Below are 24818 nucleotides of genomic sequence, written 5' to 3'. Positions count from 1 at the left end.
CGTTTGAAATGTATGTTCCTACAAAATAAAGCATTCGTAGATTATTTTTATTTCTACTTATTATATTATTATATATTAACGAACTATATTAAAGTTTGATTGATCTGCATTTTTCAAACATTCCGTGTATTTTTTAATTGCTTATGATATAATAGAAAAATAATGATATAATTATAATTTCTAAGTTATTTATATGAAAAATTAAATAATTTAAAAAATAATAAAGGTAAGAGAATTTTGAGTCAAGATTCTTGTTTCATTTATATTTATTTAAATATTTGAAATATGTGTAAAATATACACATGTACATTTTAACAGAGTGTAAGAGAACAAACATACTTTACAAACAATGATAATAATAAAGTATTGATTAATCAGTTGTTAATGCTATATAACTGAATGGTCAAATAGAAAATTTCAATTAATAATTGTAACAGAATTAAAATATACGTGTGTACGATTAGATCTTCTGAAATGAAATATAGTATATATGTTTATATATGTAAAGGTATACACACTTTTAAATATTTATATATTAATATAATAAATATAATAAATAAATAAATATATTTTGTAAGATCTAATAGTTTATGTATGAATTTTGATTAGAGTTCTAGAGCAACAAGAGAACGTAGAATAGAAGTTTTAGAAATTTCTTATATACCTTAACCGTTTGAATGCCAGGAGTCATAGGAAAAATTTTATTGAAAAGTATAAAGCCGCGCAATTGTTTTGTCTCATACTGTAAAATGTCAAGCGGTATACTTTGTTTATCTCAACTATGACTGATCGTGAGTAGGCACTCTGGTAGAGTACGAAATATCGCGGACCAATGCAGTGACATCTATCAATATGAACTAGAAACAGTACGATCGTAACGCGGGACATTCAAACGATTAGAACACACATATCGTAGATTAGTGGAAGTAATTTCCCAAATTTCGGTAAAGAACTACACAAAATGAATCTTATCACACTGGTATAATTTAACAGCATACAATTGACATCCATTTTTGTTCATTTGACGATTAATATTTGAGTATAATAAATTTAAACATTTTAGAGAAAAGAAACATTTGAAGTTGAAATATTTGTATATATATACACAGAATATTAATAATAATTTTTAATCGAATACAATCTTTCATTGATGTTGGACTGCCACAATATTTAACACATAAAGAGTAAGGTTACTATAAAAATAATATTTCAAAATATTCTTTCCTGAAGAATTTAGTTAATCGTTAATTACATTTTTATTACTTTTTACTTTTTCTGAGATGTATATATATTTGTATATATGTATATATAATTTAACAAAATAAGAATTCAACGATTATAAATTATCTATTAATATTCTACATATATAAATGTTGCACAATATAATTTTTGAAAATAATTCTCTGTAACAACATAACATTTACTTACAGAGAATTATTACATATATCTTTAGTTCGTAACAACAAGAAAAAGAAGATATTATTAATAATTTCGAGGTTCTGTAATTCTGACATTTTGAAAAATTTTCAAAAAATAAATATTTTACGTATAATTAATTATTAATGTATAATTATAACGATTCGTAAAGTTATGTCCGTTTTGACTCGTAGATATATGTTTTTACACACTCATATGTATTATTAATCTGCAAATAGTTATTGTTTATAAATGAACAATCGGTGTACATAATGTCAGGGACCTAATTAAATTTTCCTCGCTATTTATACTATCACAAATTATAATTGATATTAAAAAATATTAACGACAATTATTTCATTACAAGTAAGTAAGCAGTATAAATGGCTACAAACGTTTTTCTCTAAAAACTATCGAGATTTGTGAATTTATAAATCTATTTTAATTATTTAAGTGTCGTTATAATTTTTATTCAAACAGATATTTGCTATAAAATCAATAAAATTTTTTTCGAGTACATAGTTATTAAAAGTTTTATATTTCTGAATTATCTGTTTAAATATTGATAATAAATAATCGACATACTTATTCATATTTCATATAAAAATAATTGATAGACTTTCTTGATAGAATATAACGGATATCATAAGTTAAAATTTATTTTAATAGGGTGACTAAAATATTATCCACTTATTTGCGAATATTAATTAATTTTCATTTAAGTATATAATAATTTATTAAAGCGATATGAACAATATTTGAAAAGTTTCGAATGTTTATAAAATATCGATAAAATATTTGTTATTGTCTTGATAGATTACAAAAACGTGTTTGTAGCTTTTTACACGTACATATGTAATCTGTAAATAATTAAAAATAAAATTAAATACTAGAGGAATAAAGACTTATATAATATTATAAATTTTATGTGATTGTCTTTTTGAATTTTAACGAATTTCAGGATTAACTCAGAAAACTCCATATTTAAAACTTATTCGTTTCCTTTAAAAATTAATCTTTTGGTTTAACCAACGAAGGAAATATGTTTTCGGCCCTTGTTACTTCTTATTGTTAATTAAATTAACTCTTTGAATTGACTTTAGCGAGTAACCGAAGAATTTTGTTTATCCATTTGTAATTAGTCTGCTGCCCCATAGTAACCTGGTATTTTATTCCTCCTGAATTATTATCTATTACCACGATTCTCCATTTTAAAACCTTTTTTCACCGTATACAATCTTTGTATATAATTTCGTTATAGTTATGAATATATCTTGCTTGAAGTACATATATCCCATTCAAATTATTATTTAATTAGTTAATAGTTTCTTTTAGACATTGCCATTATATAATGATAGTATACTCATGGTATATTAAAGGAGATATTAAATAAAATAGAAAATATTGTGGAATAATATAAAGTTATAGGATTCCTTGTTTAAGTATGTATTAGCAAGATGTTCCCATATATACCTATCGATTATTGTTTAAATTTAGATGTTTCCTTATTTAGGAATTTTTATATATTATAACTAAACAGAGGTTATATGTAAAATAGAACTTTAACATAACACAATGGAAATTTCAAGGAAATCGAACATTCTTTTCTTATTATTATAACAGAAAACATTTTACATAAATTATTTAATTAAGATGTACGATATATAAATTGATATAAAATGTAACAAACAATACGATATTTTATGATTAAAATAACTAAATAACTTAATTGTACAGAAGCAATGCATGTTACGTTTCTCTTCCAATGAACGCTCATATGCATCAACAAATAATGAAATAAAATTCTTAATAGATCACACCGGGAGTACAAAAGAATGATAATAAAAACATTCCTTAAAGATATTTCTAATGCATCTCCATAAGATGGCAAAGTCACAATTAATATTATCAAAAAGTATATCATTTAAGTTTATCTTCTAACATCGAAATACAATGTTATACATGTATAGTAGAATTTAGTTGAAAAGGTATACCACGAAAGGTTCACAGTAATTCACGTACTGGAAGTACGATCAAGTAATGGTCACAAGTTTTGTGACACAACATAGTAACATTACGAGATAAATGCATGCTATAAGATAAATACATATGCGTATATATTAAAAGGCAATCACATCAGATTCCTTTTTTATATTTATGAAACTTAAATATTAACGACGAAGTTCTGGTCCTTAGAAGATGTAAAATTGTAAAAGAGCATTCAAAAGTTTCGTAAGATAAAGTAAGCAATTAAAACGAATAAGCTAATAACTATTATAAGCAGAAGAAACAATTATATATATATAAATAGCATATCTAATATTAAATTAGTAAATGGTAAAATTTGTGCTGTTAAAAAATATGAATACAGTGACGTACAGAGCTAAAGAAAAATCTGTTAATCGATGTAAATATTTTTGTTTAATAGAGTAAGATTTAAAATTGAGTCTTTCATATATCACTGTAATCAATGAAACTCTTACCAGTTATACCTATACTTGGATTAAGTTGTGAAAAATATGTTACACTGGTGTCTTAAACATATCTATATCTATGAAACAGATCTTATTTTGTGTTTTATATTATGACAAAATAATATATTTGCACGAATGCTTCCTCAAAATTTTGAAGATTGTTAAATTGTTACTTTATATCTTTTATTAATAGGCATATTTAATTTGATTACCTATAGTTTATCGATAATGAATTAACACGATAGTTATATTTTAAGTGATGCATAAATACGAAAATATGAAATACGTGTTTATGTAAAATATAGAAGAAAATGCAAGCATATATTTAACATACGATGATATTAATTTTGTTCTATTAAATTGAAAATATAACATATGCTTATAGATCTTTAACGTTACTTGAAATTGCATTCAAACATTTTCGCTATGTTTTATCAATTAAAACTTTTGTTAACGGATAATAAGATCTGTTTCATTTATTCAGATTGTATTTTAATTTATATTACGAAAATATGTTTCAAAAGATAAGTATAATATGCACTAAATTTCTGTTGAGCGTTTTAATTGTTGACGAACTGAACGAAGAGTTTTATTCGCTTTTTAGTAGTATTTAAACTGAGTGAGACTATATCGTGCAATTCATTTTATAAGGAAACACTGGAATCATAAATTACACGCGTCATTAACTTTCACTGACATGATTAAAAAAAAGAGAAAAAAGAATAATAAACAATATGCTAATTAAACACACCGAAAAACTCGCATTATTATTTACCAGATACCATACTCGATATTAATAATTTGGTCTTTTTTATCATTTTCTTTCATTATGTAATTGCATCCATTATCATATTATAACTTATTCGATATCACTTCCTCTTTTTCTAGAATTCTTTTCTTTCTCATATAATTACACTGCAAAGAACAGCTATATAATTTTATAGAAATCTGTTATGCAAATTCGATAATAGCAGAAAATGATAAATGTTCGGTATTTTTCTCGTTTCGTACGCAATGAGGAAGTTATTTTAATAACTTCGGCAGCATATAAATTATAATACTCGATTGTAACATGCATAAGGAACTTATTAACCTAATTTTTTTCTTTTAATAAAATCCGAAGTAGCAAAAAGAAGAAGTGGAACGGTAATTAAATATCGCGTTTCGTGTGCTTATTTCCACGCTGTACTTTCCATTCAGGCCACTGACGTTTCCGGTGCATATAAAACAAATGATAACACTATACACAAGGTTTGAACGAGAAGTTTAGGTGGCAGACGTGACACGAAATATCTATGATAAACGAAACTGTCAAGCAAACAAAAGCTAGACATTTACGAACATATCCCCCGTCATTTATAAAAATTATAAGCACCGATGGTCGATTCTCAAATTTGAGGTAGACAAAAATTCACGAAATATCGAAATAAAATAATTACATATGTATAAATTTACGTGTGATTTTACTTTCATCGTACTGTAAAATATGTCAACGATTTTTAGTAAAACAATGTCGTTTTCTGTTATAAATTTTCGACAGGAAAAAATTTTCGTGTGCGAGGAGTTAATCATTTTATACACGTATAGAAATAACACTTCGACGCCAGCATTGCAAATTTAATCGTGATAAGGAAAATAATGGTTTTGATGCAGCAACTATACGTAAAACATTTCGTTCATTGCGAGAGGGCACGCGAGTCTGTAACTTTCGAAATTGACATAGAACGCAGGTTATTGTTACGGAACGTCGTTTTTCCAGATTTTTTGCGACGGCACGGCGAGTTTTTCCGTCGCAAGTTCTAAGCAACTTGCTCGTACTTGACTTTGTTGATGTTGCTGGCTAAGCAACACGCTAGGAAAGCGCCTATGACAGGCAAGAAAGCGACGCCAATTACAATTCCAGCAACCACTATCAACTGCTTATTTACCAGATACAAGGCGAAAAAGGAACAGCCCTGAAAATTTGAATTTTAGCTGGTTATTATTGTCATTACTATAAAACAGTATTATTATTAGAAGGTAGTACTATTATCCTGAACTACAATTTTTCGGAACTTATAACAACGTGTACACTCCGAGACAAAATGATAAGACACGTGTCTGGTATCTTTAATCCTTTCGCTACTACGGGTGACTATAGTCACCGGCCACGAGATGCCATCTACATACGAAGGGTGACTATAGCTACCGGTCACAAAAATTGAGTAAAAAATTGAGACAAGTGCTATCGTTCCTCTTAGCTCTCTTCGCAAAGAATTGCAAGCTCTATTGTGATGGTCAGTTCTTCCTTTTCTTTTTCTCTTCAAAAGATTTGCGTCAAAAGACCGTATGCTAAAAACTGCATGATCTTTGACACCATGCTGCGTTCTACGGAAGAGACTTCACGGAGGCGCTCGTTGTAGCAAAAGGGTTAAGTAAGATCAGAAGAGCGTGTTAGAACCCGGATTTCTATATACAATACGGGTTCTAGCAACAAGGCTACGTCGGAAAAATACAAGTCGGTGGAGAGGAAAAAAACTAGCCTTTCGCAAATTTTGTAGGTGCTTATATAATGTTAGTTTTTGGTGGGGTGAAGATGACCATTGGCCCTTAGTGAAAGTAGAAATGTGTCAGTTGTTTTTGGATTCTGAAATTGGTCTGCGTTTATTAGCTACTTGGGACCTCTCTAGTGACTAAGGGCCAACGGATCGTTAGTCATCCATCTAACGTAATGTTACCATCTTTGACACGTCGCTTCGTTCTGCGGAAGAGACTTCGTAGCGACGCCCGCCGTAGCGAAAGACTTAATTTTGCGCTGACGCAAGTAAAATTTTTCAATTTTGACACTAGAACCACCGACTTATATGAGTAACTACGTATATTTTACGCGAATGAAGATAATTGTAATGTTATGAATAATTATAAACAATTACATTTCGATTCGAATGGAAGTAATAAATTTGGTAAAAGCAGTTTACATGTTCTCAGAAATTGTGAAAATAAAATATTCGAAACGAGTCATTTTCACTCCTTTGATATAATTTTACTATTGACAAATGATATGGCAATAGGACGATTTGTTTTCTTAAAAATCCTTAAAAATGCTATTTCTTTTTACCGGGAAGTATATTTTATTAGACAGTTTAATAATTAAAAGGGACAAACTGTTATCGTGATTTTTAATTTCAAATGTACATATTGATGCCATTTATATAAGAAATTTTTTTACTATGTTACTAATGTGAACAGGTTATTTGAAAGAGTAGTTCGTTAGAATTCATTCTGCTTATAGTAATTTTTAAACGAAGTGAACAAGTGGAAATTCGTGTTACTTATAATTGTTGGGAATAATGACATACTTAATATCTACAATTTCTGACAAAATTGTATAATTGGGATTAATACGAGGAAAATTGAATCATCGCGGAATTTGTTTCGTCGATAGGCATTTTTGATTCCAAATCAATTTATTTAAATTATCAAATCCATCGTTTCATTATATAGGGTGTCACTTAAGTTGACAGCGGAATATCTCGTAACCGATTACAACAAGAAGAGATTGACACGTGTCTTTTATGATTTTAAACGAAGATTCGAATAGCATTATTAATTTTTTGTTTTTTTTTTAATATATTGGAGTTTTCAAAATCATTTCGCTTTTCTAAATTATAAACCGCGACTTTTTATTCAGGAATCTTATTGTACATAGAAAATGGTATAACTTTTATCTGAAATACCATTTAGTAAAATATTTGTAGAATTTTCGTGGAATTTTTCTACGTAGAAGTATATCGTTCTGGTTTCTATCTTACCTGAGTGTGAATATCATTTTCGTTATTAGTGTCGCACGTATCATCTTGTACTTTGCAGCAAGATCGCGGAATTTCCTGTGGTGGATTTGTGTTCAGCCAATCAGTATAATGTTTATTACCGCAGCATTGCAACTATAAAACGAAAGGTATGTTATTCGATAATAACGATACTGATTAATATAGACCTAATGATAGTTCGTTGTGTTGCATGCAATTATATATTATACTCTATAATATGAATCATTTCACGTGGTTTTGATGATATGAAAAAATGTTATTTGGATCGAAGACATAGACATTATAGTAAGCGAATAGTTGTTTTCAAGGTCAATCTTTCGAGATGTCAAGGTTATTGATACTAAATCGACGTAGTTTTATCATATTTAATTGTTTTATCATCTTGACATAATAACTGAGGTTAAGACCTATCTAATGACTTATACTGCTATGACCTTCACTTAACCTTGAGTATGAAAAATGATAACTATAATATTTTGAGTGATATTTAATATTTGAAATAAATCATTTATTTTAGCAGAAAGAATTGCATCGAATTTGAACAAACAAAATAAGAAATATAATTCGATATATTATATTTAACATTAGAATTACTCCTGTAACGTGTATCTATTATAATTTATACCTAGTATATCTCATCTTAATAAATCTGTAATGTATAAATAAATAAAATACATAAAAACAATAATAATCGAAATGGTATAGTGAAAACAAATTAGTACACATAATTACTATATTTGGAATATAGATTAACATCAACTTTTCCAAAAGAAGTTGCATATTTTCAGTAACTGCAAAAATAAAAGGCCTGAAATAATCGATTTTGGTTCTCTTGGTAATACTGGAGTTGTTAGTTATATTTATAGTGACACTTATCCCGTGTTTTTCTTATCATAATTCATGCTAAACAGAAAAGTAGGTTTCCTAGACAGGAATAATATTTTATTGTTAGCTGCATCATCGTTTGCTGAGATGTGCTCGTCACAAGGATAGTTGGCATTATGTAATAAAATATGGCATTATGTCATAAAATAGACGAACATGTGTCAAGAATAATCAAATTTTTAGTTTGGACGAAAGAACAAACGACAGCGCGAAAGAATCATTTTGACGGAATATCTATGACTGTATCGAGTGATCGAGAAAGAAAGCCTGTGCGTGAAAAGAGAGAGTTTTGACTTTAAGTAAGGGTGCAAGGGTGTGGGCGGGGCAAAATGCGTGTAGTAGAGACGTAGTGAATAGACGATCGTGCTTTGAGAGTTAGAGTTGAGAGAAACCTAGTGTAATATTTTAGTTAAATAAATCTCTTTTGTTATTGTAAGATATGCGATCAATATGCGATCGATACGGGGACTGCGCTAAATAATAATACGGCCCTGTGCGTGTGCGCGATGAGCGTGCGCAGGAGGACGATCATCGTCTGTTGCATATGGCGTGAGATCTATTGCGACCGACGTGTACTTGTCACGTGTGTGCTGTGAATATTTGTGATTACATTGTATTTTACGTCCCCACTTTATTAATAAATCCCAACAGTTATTAAAAAGGAATCATTTATTAGACGCACAGTTCTCTGTCTGCATAGGATTAATCTAGCATTAGTCCTACACTATTCTTAACGCGAAAGTAATTATATTCAACACATTTCAACGTGCACAAGTTCAAAGAATTTCTAAACTTTTATTCAATTTATTTTTATTTCATCGCGAACGGAATAAACATAACTAACTAAAATTAAACGCTACTTCGATGTATAATTTTTCATAAAATGGTAGTGCAAGAGGTTAAAGAGTATGTTTAGTCATTATCGATACGACACATTCGCTCTTTCAAACTGAATAATCATACTTAAGACACTTCTATATCTATTCTCAGAAGTGTTGTGGGTGTAAGAACTATGTTCCCTCAATTAAGTGCGGTAACGTTTGTTTATTGACGCGACGATTAATAAGGTACAATACTCGTCAGGGGTGTACTAGTTCTGCAGAGGCAGAAGCTCGGTGAAGTTCGGTACCCGGGCCAGCGATTATAACTTGAAAGGTCGAAGTCAGACTGACTCGGCCTTCTGTCCTTAAAACTTTTTAAAGACTATCGAGTATGTGGAAAGGAAAGGAAAATGCCTGCCAATCCGCGCGCGGAAAAGCACTTACGCAGGAAACACCCTTGCGAGGGAAAGTAGTGGTGACTGAAGGGGTCACAAATTAAGGAATGAAGAGGTCTAGCTTGCAAACTAACTGCCAGGCCCCAGGCTAATCCCCGAACGATATTGACGACAGCCAATGCCATTCCGAGGACAATGCCTTACGTTTCCTGTTAGCCTGCACTGACTGTTGGTATGTTACGGAGAGAAATACAGGAAAATACTCGGCCATAGTTTATCCGGTCATCTGGCATAGGCGTAGTGGCGGAACCTTAACCCCCACAGAAGCAATGCAGGTAATTTAAACGTGACTAAACATAAACTGTGAATCGAACAAACAAAAATGATACTTCTCGGTGAATGTATGCAAATACGTATCGAAATTTGTAATAATTAGGTGACTGATTATATTATGATTAATAGTGTAAATAATAAATTGAATTATTATCATATATTAGCTTACGGTAGTTTGTATGGCATCGATGTCAGAGGTCTTCTTTTGGTTTTGTCCATAAATGGCCATGGTTTTATTCCAATCACGATCGAATTTTTCATTTAAGTTGGAACGGTGAATATAAATGGAGGAGCCAATTGCGAATTCCAGTAATGCCATGATACCCAAGAATGCGCCATACTGCAAACAGAATCTTTCAGTAACTTATTGTGGGATGCTATTTTTAGAAAAACAAATCGGAAACCGGGCATGATGCAGATGGAGGATCTTATTTTAGAAAACAAATCGAAAATCGACTAATATCCTTATGGAAGGCTATTTTAAGAAGCAAGCTTCCTGAGTTACGCGGTCTTTTCAAGAAGGGGGGAGGGGCAAAATGGAGGTATACAGAATAGTATTTTCACAATCAAGAATCAGCACGGTGATGTAATTTTCACGGGGGCAAATCGCAAATTGGCTGAATCACATCAATCAATTAGCAACTGATAAAATCACGTCATTAAGCTTGGCAACGGACATAAAAATAGGACCCTCAGCGACATAGGAAAAGTCCTGAGTGGAGAAGCCCCGATAAATCCTCATGAATATAGCTTGTGAACGACACGAACGCGAGACATTCGGAGAGGGTCGATTAAAAGCGTGTTTTCTAATTCGGAGAGAGACGAATAGATGCGTGTTTCTTAATTCTGATAATCTTTGATGTAGCTCTGTAAGTAGCTCTATCAATTGTCAAGTTGATTTGTTTTGATTGTTCTTTTAACAGTTGTGATTGTTCGAGTATCAAGGTAGAAATGGATTCAGTGTTTTTTGCAGCTTGTAACAGTAATTTTTTAATTTCAGATATTTCTGATATTGATTCGTCATGTAAGAGATTGCGTTCTGTTCCGTGTTATGTCAGCGTGGGATATTGTTCCTGGGGTCGGGTGACTGTGTGTATTGTTAGTGATACTGTTTCGAATGTTAGTCTGAGCTGGTAAAGAGGCAATGTCTATGATTTTTTTTACCCTAAGTGTAGGGTATATTTTCTGTTGTAATTGTTTTCTTCTTATACAACCTTTGTAGCTGGTGGGGTGATTTCCTTTGCAATTGTAACATCTTATTTCGTCTATTTTGCCTGATGTTGGGCAGTTTGAGGTGAGGTGCATGCCAGCATATTTTACACATGCAGAATTTGTTTGTTTTTTTTCGCTTTATTAATGAGTATGCAAGTGTACAATTTGCCACGTGAGCATTTGGTACATTTTGTAGGATTTAGATATATATTATTAATATTTTACACAACTGTGAAAATTACTGTGAGCTTTTAGTCTTTAAAATGTACCAGATCTATCGGATGCTTTCCTTCTTTTTAGTCTTCTTGGGATTTTCAGGATTTCTAAAGCAGTAATTCCTTCTATGACTGTAAGCTTGACAGCGTATGCATTGTGGTATGTCTCTTTTGGTTTTCGGTGGTACGAATGTAACGATGGTATTAAGGAGTTTGTTAATTTTATATATATCCTTATTGTTCTTGTGGGGGTCCTCTCCCCTACCATCATTTGAAGTCAGCTGGTCCCAGGTATCCTCTGTGGTTGTGTAGCTAGAAGGGACGGTAGGAAAAGGAAAGGATGCGTTTCGTCCCGGGCCTGCTAACGGACTCATCAGTAAGGCTACCCTAGCAGGCCCTGCCTTAGACACTGGGATACCATTGAAGGGTCGAGAAGTTATATATATATATAGGAACTGGAGGTTTTCCGAGGACTTGCGAGAAAGTCCTCGAAGTCGGAATCACTCTAGTGGCGAGGGTCAGAATGATGGTCGCTACATTCTCATTAGGTTCAAATTCGATAAAGAAAAGCGGTAACGATTGCTTGGTGTCGTGTTTAACTACATTGTTAATCTGTTTTACTTGGTGTCCGAGGTCTTTCAGTACGCTGATAATGTTATTAGCATTTGTTTTGAGGTGTATACCTCGCAGAATCACCTTATAGCTTCTGTCTTTCTTCAGCTGGTATGTATAGAAGTTTGCGTTCTTCTCTTTTAGGGCTAGCACAACCCTACTATGTATTTCCGTTATATTTGCTTGGACATTGGCATGATTATCTTTTAATTGTTTTAGTGTGTAGTTATTATTTGCTGTGTTTTTAGGAAGTACACGTAAGGGTTCAATAATTTGAATTTCGATGTGAATGGGAGGAGGTCTAGGTGTAACTGCATTTGGTACAGTAATATCCATGGACTCTGTCGTTTCATCGGTATCCTGCGTTAGTACGCTAAATGCATTGGAAAGGAGTATATCGGTTAACACGTTAAGTGCCACGCTAGAGTTTCCGTTCGGGCTCGGTTGATCCTCAGGGTCCAGCCCAGACTAGAACCAAAAGGTGCTAACTATTGGTGTTAAATTCTTCGCCATTTTTGAACCTAACGTTTTGGAATTCCTGTTATAACAATTGGTACAGTATCTCCGAGTTTTATGAACACTTCGCCCGCCGCCGGTGGCCCACTTGACGGCCGAGTCTGGGCCTGAACGGAGCGGCAAGCAAAACGGGTTGGACACTAAACGTATTGACCATTTGTTCCGCCGTATATCTAGGCATCTTTTTTTTTTTCTTTTCTCGGGAAATCTTCGAAAGATGCCCGACCCCCTAGGAGAGGGGGTGGGATTATGTGGGATTCTAGTCCACCTAACCTAACCCCCACGATGGCCATCCTACCGCGACAATGGAGTACCCTGGACTTCGCGAGTCGACGCAATTGCCAGGGTGCCCCAGCGGAACACATCTTCGCAGGTTCCCCCCGGGCGCGATTAGGAAGCACACACCACGTCCTCACTCAACCAGCATACACGCGGATCCGAAGCGAACACACGCATCCCCCCCCATGCTTCTATCGACGCCACGCAGCCACCGCGCGCCGCGATCTGCTATAACCACGGCCTCCCGGACAGGCGGGCCCCCACCCAGCTGTCTGTGGTCCTCCCTGGCCCGGGTCGCAGAGGGGAGGAAGACTATCCCCCCATTCCAGAGGCCGTATATCTAGGCTGCCCCCAGGTGTGTTATATGGTAAATTTACCATTGTCTTTAATAATTTTAAATTGGATTTTGTCTGTTTCTGCCATTTGCCTTGTTGAACTTGCCAGCAGGCACAATGAGCACACACAATCACACTTAGAATTCGCTTATCGTAAACACGTCCGATTAGGTTGGTTGTTTAAGCGAGACTGGTCCTATTATTATCCTAGTATTATATTACTGATATTTAGTACACGCTATATGGTTACATTTATGGTCTATTATGGGGGCGTTACTGTGTAATGTGTATGAAAATTAATTGTCACGACCATTACGGTACATTTGTCGGCCATTTACATTTGTCAGACACTACTCTATATTCTCGCAATTTATTATAAAATTGCGTGAAGTTCATTATGTTATGTCAACGAGTAAACAGTATACAGTGGGATATCCTATAACGAATGACCTTACAATAATTGCCCCATATTCATTGCAATAGTAATGACATAATTGATGTTGGGAATCTCTTACTTTGCACCTAATTTTCTCACAAGTGTCTCGATATCTACGGCTAATATTACAGATACGTTTATTGCAGATATAGACGTATCATTTCGACTAATTTCGTTGAAATTGGTGTGAGACATGTCTGATGCTGCCCTTGACAGTAAGAGTCGTGCATAAAGCTCAATCATTTCTGCGATGTTATTTAAGAAATTGGCTACCTGACAATATAGTCATTTCTATAATCATTTATTTTTTTATTCTTTTTACGTGCAATATCAAATTTATATATAAATACAAATTTGTAACATGTAAACTTATATGTTCTTATATTTTATACGCACATATGTGTTTCGTATTAAAAACATATATAAGTTGATTCTCTTGAATTCACCGTTTGACTTATTTCTGTTATTACTAAACATAGGAAATAGTGACGAAATGGTATTTAAATAGCTTCGAAGTCATACATCAGATACTACAAAAAAAAGAAATTGTTCTATTAAGATCATTTCACTGATTTCTTCGTAGTCAACGACATTTTTTTTGTGTTGGTATTTCATAATGAACGAATAAGATTCTGGAACCAGTTAGGCAATTCGTTACAGGATACCTTGGTGTAGATGTAAACCGAGGAATAACAAGGTGCAAGTTAGCTTACCAGATACAATAGGGCAGGTTGTTCTCGAGTTATGCAGCAGCACGCGAATGTTGCTGTCAAAGTTAAAACTGCACCCAAGCTGGCAAATGCCAACAATCCGTGCCAGCTGCTTTCGTCACTGACGTCCATGTAGTGCTGGAGTTGAATTCGTACCCAAATACCGATGCAGAGTATCAATATCCCAAAGGTCTAAACAGACGATTCATATAAACATTATTGTGGTATTGCGAGCAGTGAAGGATGCTGACAAAGGAAATAGTATTAAGAGCGAAAGACGTCGAAGCAAATACATACTCCCAACATTATTCACAATCAGTAGGACACATATCCACCACTTACATTTTACACCAATCAATCAGAACACACACGAACTTACAAAACTACCGAAACAGGAGAGTTCTCTTTCAGATCCAAAGAAGACAAGACAACATATGACCCATTATGGTAAGAATAAGTATGTGTAAAGTATCGGTTCGTTTAGTGTTAATCCGCTGAGTGAGCGGCGAGGTATGTCTAACCTAATCGAATGATCGAAAATTAAAATAAGAATTATGCTATAAACACGAACTCCAGGAATACTTAATCCTACATATATATCGTAGTTATTTTAATACTTTTAAATCCAAATCCAGCAAATGACTCTTTGACAGTAGCATAATAGCGAAGGTCCTTGAGGCCCAAAAGTTACTACTAGCAATAGCTAGCAGGCCCGACGCCATCATTGCACGACTATGCTTTATTCCAACAAAATTTGATCGAATATTCTAGCAGTATTTATAATATTCCAGAATATTATGTTGGATGACCAACGGTCTTTGACTGGCTCTTACAAAGTTATTAAAGGGACCTAGCTGATAAAGGCAAGCCAACATCAGAGTTCAAAACATCTTACTCATTCCTGAAGCCAATTGTCATTTTCATCCCTCCAAAAAGTAAGAATATATAAGCACCTCCGAAAACTATACGAAGGCAGTTTTTATTCTTCTCCGCCGATACATAGTTGTTGTATTTTCCGACGTAGCCTCGTTGCAGAACTCGTATTGTATATAGAAGTGTTCCGAAATATATTACAAAAGATTAATCGGTCTATAACGTTGTCAATCCGGGTTCCAACATACGACCAAGGAGTTCTGTCTCAATCTAGAGGTAGTCAAGGCAAACCCACCACGATCAACTCAGCGTTAACCCATTTGCATCGTGGCTCTGCTTAAGGTGACGTGTTCAGGCATCAGCGACGTTCAACTGACGACTAGCCCGTATCATGCGCGCCTATCAGCACCTATTCATAATGGCAGTTAAAAAGATTTTCACAACAAAAATAAAACTTGTTAAGAATATAATGAACCGATGGAGATGAGATGCTCGCAAAAGGGATCAAACGTGATCTGTGGCATATGAAGAATATTCGGCAACTGGTAATGGAAAAAGTCAGCTCATGGATTATTCCGCGCTCGGTGATAGGCGACAGTCGTAGTTCGCGGAATATTCCGCGCTCGGTGATAAACGACTGTCGTGGCTCGCGGATTATTCCGCGCTTGGATGCAAATGGGTTAAAGAACAGTCGCACATCAGATTAGAGAAAAAGTTAAAATTTATTGGTTACTGTTATCGAGATAAAAATAATTCAATGAATGGGAATGAGAGATAAATTGAAACGTTTGGGTTAGTATCTGTTGAAGGGAACCAGACACACGAGAATTAAAACTCTACAACAATTACCTAATGGATATTGCAGATTAAAATTCGCGCTGAACAGTGTCATCGATATCAATATACATGAGTATAAATGAAGAAATACAAAAGAGATGTGAAATCTATAATTACATCATTATGATAAATTTATAAATTCCATTATAATGGAATATATTAATAGAAGTAGCTATTAAAGTACCTATTAACTATAATAATTTGATTTGACTTAGTGACTGTTTATGCTGAATTTTCTTTTTAAATTTGTTATTTCATTTCTTGCTTACAGAATGATAAACTTTTAACGATACAAGAAAATTTCTCTTATACGTGAATTTAGTAATATTCGTAATAAACATGAAATGGTAGTTTGAGAACTTTTTTCTCAGTTATTTGAACATTAATTTATTAAATAATAAATTTATTAATATATTAAGCGTGAATTAATTTTGTCGTTATTTCCTATAGAGATTAATGTTGAATAAGTAACAAGATTTGAATTTATAAAATTCAATTACAACCTAATTTCTTATTCTGTCAATTAGATTTTAAAATAAATTTTGATAGCTTAAGAAGCTTCAAAGTTTTCTCATTATAGCACAGTAAATAATAAATCAATATCATTATGTATTATAAAAATTATAATTTCAGATTTTATTACTAATTATAGATCGAGTAAAAATACATATGCAAGCTTTTTCTATTATAATATAGAGAACCAAGAAAATTATAAATTGAGAAAGAATACATTTTGAACTGTGAATTCAAAAGTAACGATGTTAGAATATTGTCCATTTTAAATTCATTTTAAATTATTATCTAGAATATATTGATTTGAAGAATTATATGGTCATAATTGCCATTTTTAGTTTCTGTAATTATTTGTACTTAAGCATATCAAAACTTGAATCAGAAAATAAAATTTACTTAAAGGTATTACATTAATTACATATTAAATTTACTTATTAATACTTTGACTGTCACTCACTTTTTATATGGTTAGGTTAGGGGGTCACGATAAAATTTCCATTATTTTTCGGATATAATGACAAATTATCAAACAATATAGTACACAAAGAAAAATTGTGCAAATTATTGATGTCTTCTATTCAAAGTTCTCTATTTATTTACGTTGTTCAAATATTAAAAAATTGGTTAGAAGAAAATAAATATAAATTAAAGAATTAGTATCACCGAACATTGGTAACCATCGTGGCTCCACTGAGAATACAAGCGCTGCTTATTGATGACCACTATGGCAGTCAACGCGTTAAATTAACTAAGTATGGATTTTATTTAACTTTTACTTTATTCACGTTATGCACAATTCTACGAGATACTTTCACATATAAATATTACTAGATAAAGATATAAATCAGATTTTCCGTTTTTATAAGAAAGTAATTTAATAATTCAATATCTTGTCAGATAATCTCAAACTACCAAAACAGCTTTTTAATATAATTTTGGAATTAAATATTGCCGATGCTTTGAACGTTTCAAACAGATTGATTAAAACGTTATTTTTAATTTATTTTAAATTCGTTTTGATCTATTTTTTAAAAAGTTTATATATTAAAGCTTAGCGAGATGTTTCCCCTTTGAACTATATTATGTTAAAATACTCTGTCCTATTAAGCAAGGAAGAATGAAGAAATGAAAAAATTAACAAAAATGAAAATATTTACTACTAAATTTTAATTACGCAACAAATATTAGTATTATTTTCTATTAGTATTATTCTATTTTCTTCTATTAATATTATTTTCTATTTTCTTTTATATAAATTTAATTATATGTAATTAATATTAATTTAAAGTATAGCACAAAAATATTTTCGTCAAGTTTAACGAAAAACTAAGTTTAATATTAACAGATGTTATATTTTTAACGATTTTTTGAGCAAAAAGGGCAACGATGATAATGTTCTATACATACAGGAAGTTGATAGCAGGAACACTGATAACAAACCAAGTATGTCGCTAATGCTAGGTAGGAAATGCTTTAAAATTTAAATCTCTTAAAGGCCAAACGATAGATGCTCGTATCATAAAATTTACAAAGATTTTTAAGTGCAAGTTCTTTTAAATCTAAACACGTTATTACTGCAAAGTATTTCGATTGAATAAATTTTATTTTGCAAATCTTTGCATCTTTTGAGTTTTTAAGTAATAACGCATTCTAACTGTTAGAAGTAAGAGTAAGATCGTGGAATCGGTATTATAAAAATCGACGTGTTTCGGGAATTATATTTCAAGAAAAATTCAAAGATTGTATAGAAACAGGCTGAAGATGGTAGAGTATTTGCAGCATCGCTTTTGACACGTAACCTGCAATTATGAAACCAATATTAGTAATTGTGAAGCCTGGATCGGCACTTGTAAAGTCTCGATCGATAACTGTAAGATCTAAATTGGCAGATGTAGGGTCTAAATTAGCAGTCACAAGATTTAGAGTGGCAATCCTAAAACTCAGCTTAGCGATTGTAATATCCGAATTGATAATTTGGTTTAATAACCGTAAAATTTTGAGTGATAAATAATTATAAAGTTAATTACAAAGTTTGACAACTTTGGTATCTAGATTGTGAAATACCAAATCTGGATCAGCGATTGTTCAGTCCAAAATGTAATTATAAAATCTGGACTGGGAATTGCAAGATCTAGGTTGTCGAATAAAAAGTCTGGATTAGCAATTATCAAGTGTAGAATGCCAATTATAAAATCTGGATTGGCAATGGCAAGATCTAGGTTATCGAATAAAAAATCTGGATTAGCAACTGTCAAGTGTAGAATACCAATTATAAAATATGGATTGGCAGTGGCAAGATCTAGGTTGTCGAATATAAATTCTGGATTAGCAACTGTCAAGTGTAAAGTGCCAATTATAAAATCTGGATTAGCAATGACAGGATCTAGATTGTCGAATATAAAGTCTGGATTATCAACTGTCAAGTGGATAGTAGCAATTACAAACTTTGAATTGGCAATTGTAGGCCCTGGATTGTCGAACATAAAGCCTGGATGAGCAATTGTCAAGTGCTGAATTGCCAATTATAAAATCTGTATTAGCAATGTCAGGATCTGGATTGCCAAATATAATCTCAGTATCGGCAATTACACCTACAATATAGGTCCACAATACGACGATTAGCAAATACAAGCTTTGGATCGATAGTTATGACCTCTGAATCAAGAATATGAAATACGTTTCAATGAGTCACGTCATGTTAACATGGCTTCGGTAAGTTTGATCTGATCTTATACAATTCAGACGTCTTTATGGACTTTCTTTTACGGACAATTAAACTTTTGCGACTTCGGATAACTGACAATAATTATCTCTGCTGTGACGGTTAACAGCGGCGAGAGGCACCTATAATTTGTCAATTCAAGCTCGTTACACACTTAACGTGCGTAAAGTCTCGCTGACCTAAGCGTAGCAAGAAAGTGGCCTCATAAAAATACGCAGCCACACCTGTGTTAAATCGTCGCGAATAGTGATTCACGGTTACTTGTTCAAGCACTACTGCACGTAGGAGTTGTGAGAAAATAGGTAACTAAACCCATCGTGGCTGGTCAAATGGCAGCTTTCAAATTTTTGATTAAAAAGTCTGTGTTCAACGTCATCGCTTTTGTTGTTTTACTTAACTTTATATTTCTCGTGATAATTATATTTCTCGATAATTCGAAAACCTCTATGAGACGAATATTTCATTCCTTTTCGTTCCGTCGAGAAGACCTCTCTAAATCAAAATAAAGCTTACTATACTCAAACTGTTTGCGGCATATTTACAGGCATCTTCAATTTAGAATAGCTAGACCTCTCTACCTCTTAGCGGTCCTATATCGAGCGTCACTCGACACAGCATTTCATTACAGCAAGTCCTATGTCGAGCGTCACTCGACACAACGTTTAAGATAAGAGAAAACTTTTTTTCTAGGAATTGGAAGCGTCTGTTGTTCATGGTGGCAGAAGGGAGACTACATATATACGCGAAACCTGCGGCAGAAAACCGGTGGTTGGTAAATGGTAAATTATAAGCTGCGAACAATAAAAAATAATGTTTACAAAATTTTAAACTTTTATTTTATACATCCACCCATTTATAAGTATGTTACGTTAGTAAGCTCAAAAATGTTTTCCAAAGTAAACGGTACTAAGTGGATGAGCGATTGACGAAATCTGTCCGGACAGCAAAGGATTAAAAGTGGAAATTTATAATACGTAAGATCTCAGAGACCAATCACTCGATACCTTGCTCAAGATCCAAAGACATTTCCGAACAACTCGTATACTTTCGTTACCCGAGTATCCCCGAAACCTTCGAAATGCCATCCCAGCCCCTACACAAATGATCACAAATTATACTCCGAATTATCGAGTTCCGACTGCGTATAAATTGACTTAAGTTTAGCGTTAGTCTATCAATTAGAAAAGACGAGTTAAATCGTCGGGTATGTTTGTAATATGTATTTTGAATATAATTCATCCAGAGTTCGTGTCTAATACATATACACTGATGTGTGCGACATCGACATGTATTATGCATGTGTACATATACATAATCATATTTCAAAGGTCTAGGGTCGATCTAGCTAAAAATACTTCACCTTTGTTAACTTTTAATTTTATGTTGGATGGAGTTTGCAGATTTATAAGAACAACTCAATTAACAGGTTAAAGATGAAAGTGCTGAATTAAGAATTCTTTTGCAATAAATATTCATTTACTAAGATCGATGTTTCATTTTGGAGAGTGAATGTATAAGTTAATGATAGCGAGGAAAATTTATCTTACCAGGAAGTACGATCTCGTTAAGACGCCTGATATTTCATCTACACACGCGGTTGGTAACGCTATACATCTAATTAGATACTCTCGTAGGGGATAAATATCCGAAGTTCTAAATTTTATGTTTCAATTTTAGTGTTACATCTGAATTTTTCTTTCGATTTTCGCACGCGTTTTCAGTACACTTTAAAATATTCATTTTTCACTTGAACATTTTTTATCACATGCGTGACCTTTCTTTCCTTTTTCAACATTTTATTTTCGTATATTTAGTCTTCAATATCTTGTATCGGTAATATGCAAATTGGGAAAATATGTTCACAGATTAGGAGAATAGAGAAAATATATACGAAAATGCAAAATATTGTTCATTGAAAATGTTCTTAATAAAATTGGAAACATTAACAACATTTTATTTTATATACAGATACATGATATTTAAAAGAGAAAGAAATATGTAGTATCTGATATATGTAGTTATAACATACATACTATATTAAATTTAATATTAATATTATAATCAAAATTAAATGAAAAGTTCAAATTACACATAAATACACGAGCGATTAAAATCTTTGAAATGGATACCAAATTTCTAATTGCAATTAACATGGCAAATTATGATTTTGCGTTGTTTTTTATCGCATTAGGTTAGAGAAAAGTGCAATAATTTCTAACATAAATATTTCTCAAGTAAATCTTAAGAAACGTGATAAATTACGAATTTTTATTAAAATATTATAAACAAGATTTCTACGATTTAAGCATGGGAATGCTTACGACTTGTTGCAGAACAGACAGACGTGCAACTGTTGCAGAGACCAAGCCAATATGAAAAGTTATTCTCAACCTGTCGATGCATGATCATCTTATCAAATAAACTGAGATATTTCATTATAATACAGACAGAGATATCTGCTATCTAATTGCATTCTAATGAAAAAGACTATGCGTTGAATTTCTACTAAATTTCTAAAAGAATTCGATAAAGTACACAATTCTTTCAATTCGTGACACATCTATTATTGTATTTATGTTGAGAACCAGATCCTTCTACAGTGTTTTTTGAATTTATTTTAAAATAGATACCTAGAAATCCAGTGACGTATCGTGTGATTTAGTCTCTAGTTAAAAACATGGATTACATATACGTATATATACAAGGTGTCCAAGAAGGTTGGGACCAAACATAGACTACGTGTTACCGAGTTCAAATAGACGAAGAAAGTTCGTATAAACTTATGACCAAAAATGCTTTATTAAAAAGATATAAGCCTTCAAAGATATTTATGATCTTTTTGTGTCACTTATAAAAGAGAAAAATTCCTTATCGAGAATTTGTATTACGTATACGAATTGTAAGACGAATTTTGTCCATAAATAAACGCTTATATCTTTTTGGTAAAGCCTTTACGGGCATAAGTTTATACGAACTTAGTATACTGCTATACTACTTACTACACTATACTATATACTATACTGTACACTATACTACTTACTGTACTAACTTACTACGAACTTTGATCTACTTGACCTCAGTAACACGTAGTCTCACTCTGGTCCCAATCTTTTCAGACACCCTGTATATGCCAATTCGTTAAAATGACTAATAAATATAGCGAAATTATATACGGGTAAGTTATGCTCTAAAAGAATAAAATTTCTCAGTCTATTCAAAGTATCTCGCGAAAAAATATTTTTAAAGAAGAAACGAACTGAATTTGAATATTTGAGTAAAGCATGCTGGAAGGTATTAAGAAAAATGTTAATCGTAATGAAATTATTGCGTACTGATCCTCTATAGTATCTCAACGATGGCATGTACATAAGGAAATAAATATTTGCTAATATCTCGACGAATTACTTGATTAAATACTCAGTTTAAATACTCGTTTCGAAGAAAAATTATTAACATACTTGATTTACGTTTATGGCATTAACGGCACTCTTCATCGAGAACAAAAACGTAAGGGTTCGAAACAGTTTCAATCACTAGCGATCTGCAAAATGTCGAAAAGATTTGCAAGAAATGATCATTTACAGAAGAGAGAGTAAATAAAATCGGTGGAAATAAGTTTTGGAAGGAAAGCACGACGACAAGACGATGACATATTGTGCAACAGTTGGCATTCTGGCTGTGAGAAGCAAACTTTGTCGAGCATATGTGTTAAGGGTGATTCGCGTGATTAGGAATGGGTTCTCTTACCCAAAAGAAGCAGTTGAACAGCATCAACAGGGTCTTCATGCAAGCTATTACAACCACCGTTTCCAAACGCTCCGTCATTACCTTGCACTTCTTATTCTCGATTGAAACGTCAAATGAGTGCTACGATTCAATTTTCGGTGGGTACTACGCACTACACTCTCGAAACAAGTGAGAAGCCGATCGATTTGCAGCCGGATTGCACGAACTTACGTGTTTGCGTGTGTGGCTTGCCCCGCCAGTCGGTGCATGCGCGATGTAGGATCAGTTCGTCCTGTAGGTGGCTTTTACCGACGAAACGGAACGCCATTTCCGTGTGGATTATAAAAATTCATTAGACAGAACAAGTGAAATATTATTTTCCTAAATACAACGCTTGACGTGTATTTTACTTAGGATATTGCGTATTTAATATTAAATTTATAGTATATTATTATAGTGCATATATTATTACAGTATATTGTAGTATATTATTATAGAACGTAATAGCATATAATTATAGTATATTATTACAGCATATTACAGTACATTATAGCACGTAATTATGGTATATTATTACAGTATATTATAGTACGTAATAGCATATAATTATAGTATATTATTACAGCATATTATAGTACATTATAGCATAAAATTATAGTACATTATTATAGTATATCGTGGTATATTATTGGAGTATATTATAATATATTATTATAGTTTATTGTAGTATAATATTATATATTATATTATAGTATATTATTATAGTATATAATAGCATATAATTATAGTATATTACAGTATATTATAGTGTATATTATAATATATTCTAGAGGGTGATTCGTTAATGGATTCAGAAGTAGTATCGCCACCTAAACAGCTGAACATCGCATTAGGGGTCCTTACACGATAATCCGTCAAATGTGTACAGCGAGTACATTTATGAGTATACATATAACATGAGCTGTAAAGTTTCAAGTGTTGGGGTTTTCCAACTAGGCCTTACTACCTTTCAGTCCACTACCAAGTGAATCACCCTGTAATATATTATCATATTGTCAATCTGTCGTGATAGATGAAGCAGGCTACATATGAATCTAACGAAGGAACATATCCAACACGCACACGCCGAATTTGATGAAATTTATCTCAAACAAATATTTCACACGTATTTTTTTCTCTGCCGTCGTCCATACTAAAGAGGCAAAGACAGTCCCCGAGATTAGGAATCAAAAACATACTTCTTAGAACGTCTCGAGAACCAAAATGGCTACATCTCATATAAATTTCATCAAATTAGACGCGTGCGAAATACATTGTGGTAATGACTGACATAGATTTTAATATATATATATATTGATGTAAGAAGTAATGAGTGGATCATGTATGCGTGTAATGAATGAAGTGTAGTATAGACTGTGTATATTCATGTAATGTATGAAAGAAAAGAGAAGAAATGAGAAAGTGGTAATTCAGAAATCATTGAATTCACGTCGTCCACGTGTGGACGAATATCGTAAGAAAGAGTAAACATAATTAGATATATTTCACCGATAATTTTTACCCTGTGTTATAATATTGTTCAATAAATATTTAATATATTCATTTAAATATAATATCCACGACTAATCCGTAAGGAGAAACCAATTAAGATTCGAAAAATAAATATGAAAATATTAACATTAATTCTATCGCAGCCTAA

At 32.5% G+C, this 24818-nt stretch overlaps 1 protein-coding gene across 1 annotated transcript; it reads right to left on the bottom strand.

The window, feature by feature from the left end:
- Positions 1-4907: 4907 nt before the first annotated feature.
- Positions 4908-23317, bottom strand: LOC108552929 (tetraspanin-6). The gene is made up of 5 exons (XM_017907624.1): positions 23141-23317; positions 14452-14640; positions 10303-10473; positions 7682-7813; positions 4908-5845 (listed from the first exon to the last, which is right to left on the bottom strand). Exons 1-5 carry the CDS (start codon positions 23216-23218, stop codon positions 5690-5692), a joined length of 726 nt encoding a protein of 241 aa, XP_017763113.1. The 5' UTR covers positions 23219-23317; the 3' UTR covers positions 4908-5689.
- Between the last annotated feature and the right edge of the window lie 1501 nt (positions 23318-24818).

Source organism: Eufriesea mexicana, unplaced genomic scaffold (genome assembly GCF_001483705.2).
Source record: "Eufriesea mexicana isolate 0111107269 unplaced genomic scaffold, ASM148370v2 scaffold8635, whole genome shotgun sequence".
Taxonomy (NCBI): domain Eukaryota; kingdom Metazoa; phylum Arthropoda; class Insecta; order Hymenoptera; family Apidae; genus Eufriesea; species Eufriesea mexicana.
The sequence above is the reverse complement of the archived record's forward strand: the minus strand, read 5'-3'. Positions and strand labels throughout refer to the sequence as shown.

What these genes read in the sequence shown, in the direction of transcription:
- LOC108552929 (XM_017907624.1), bottom strand. Translation starts at nt 23,218, where the DNA reads ATGACGGAGCGTTTGGAAACGGTGGTTGTAATAGCTTGCATGAAGACC. An exon ending in TGTTCAACTGCTTCTTTTGG is followed by an intron (nt 14,641 to 23,140) that starts GTAAGAGAACCC and finishes TCGTCTGTTTAG; the next exon opens with ACCTTTGGGATATTGATACT. An exon ending in TCGATGCCATACAAACTACC is followed by an intron (nt 7,814 to 10,302) that starts GTAAGCTAATAT and finishes TTCGTTTTATAG; the next exon opens with TTGCAATGCTGCGGTAATAA.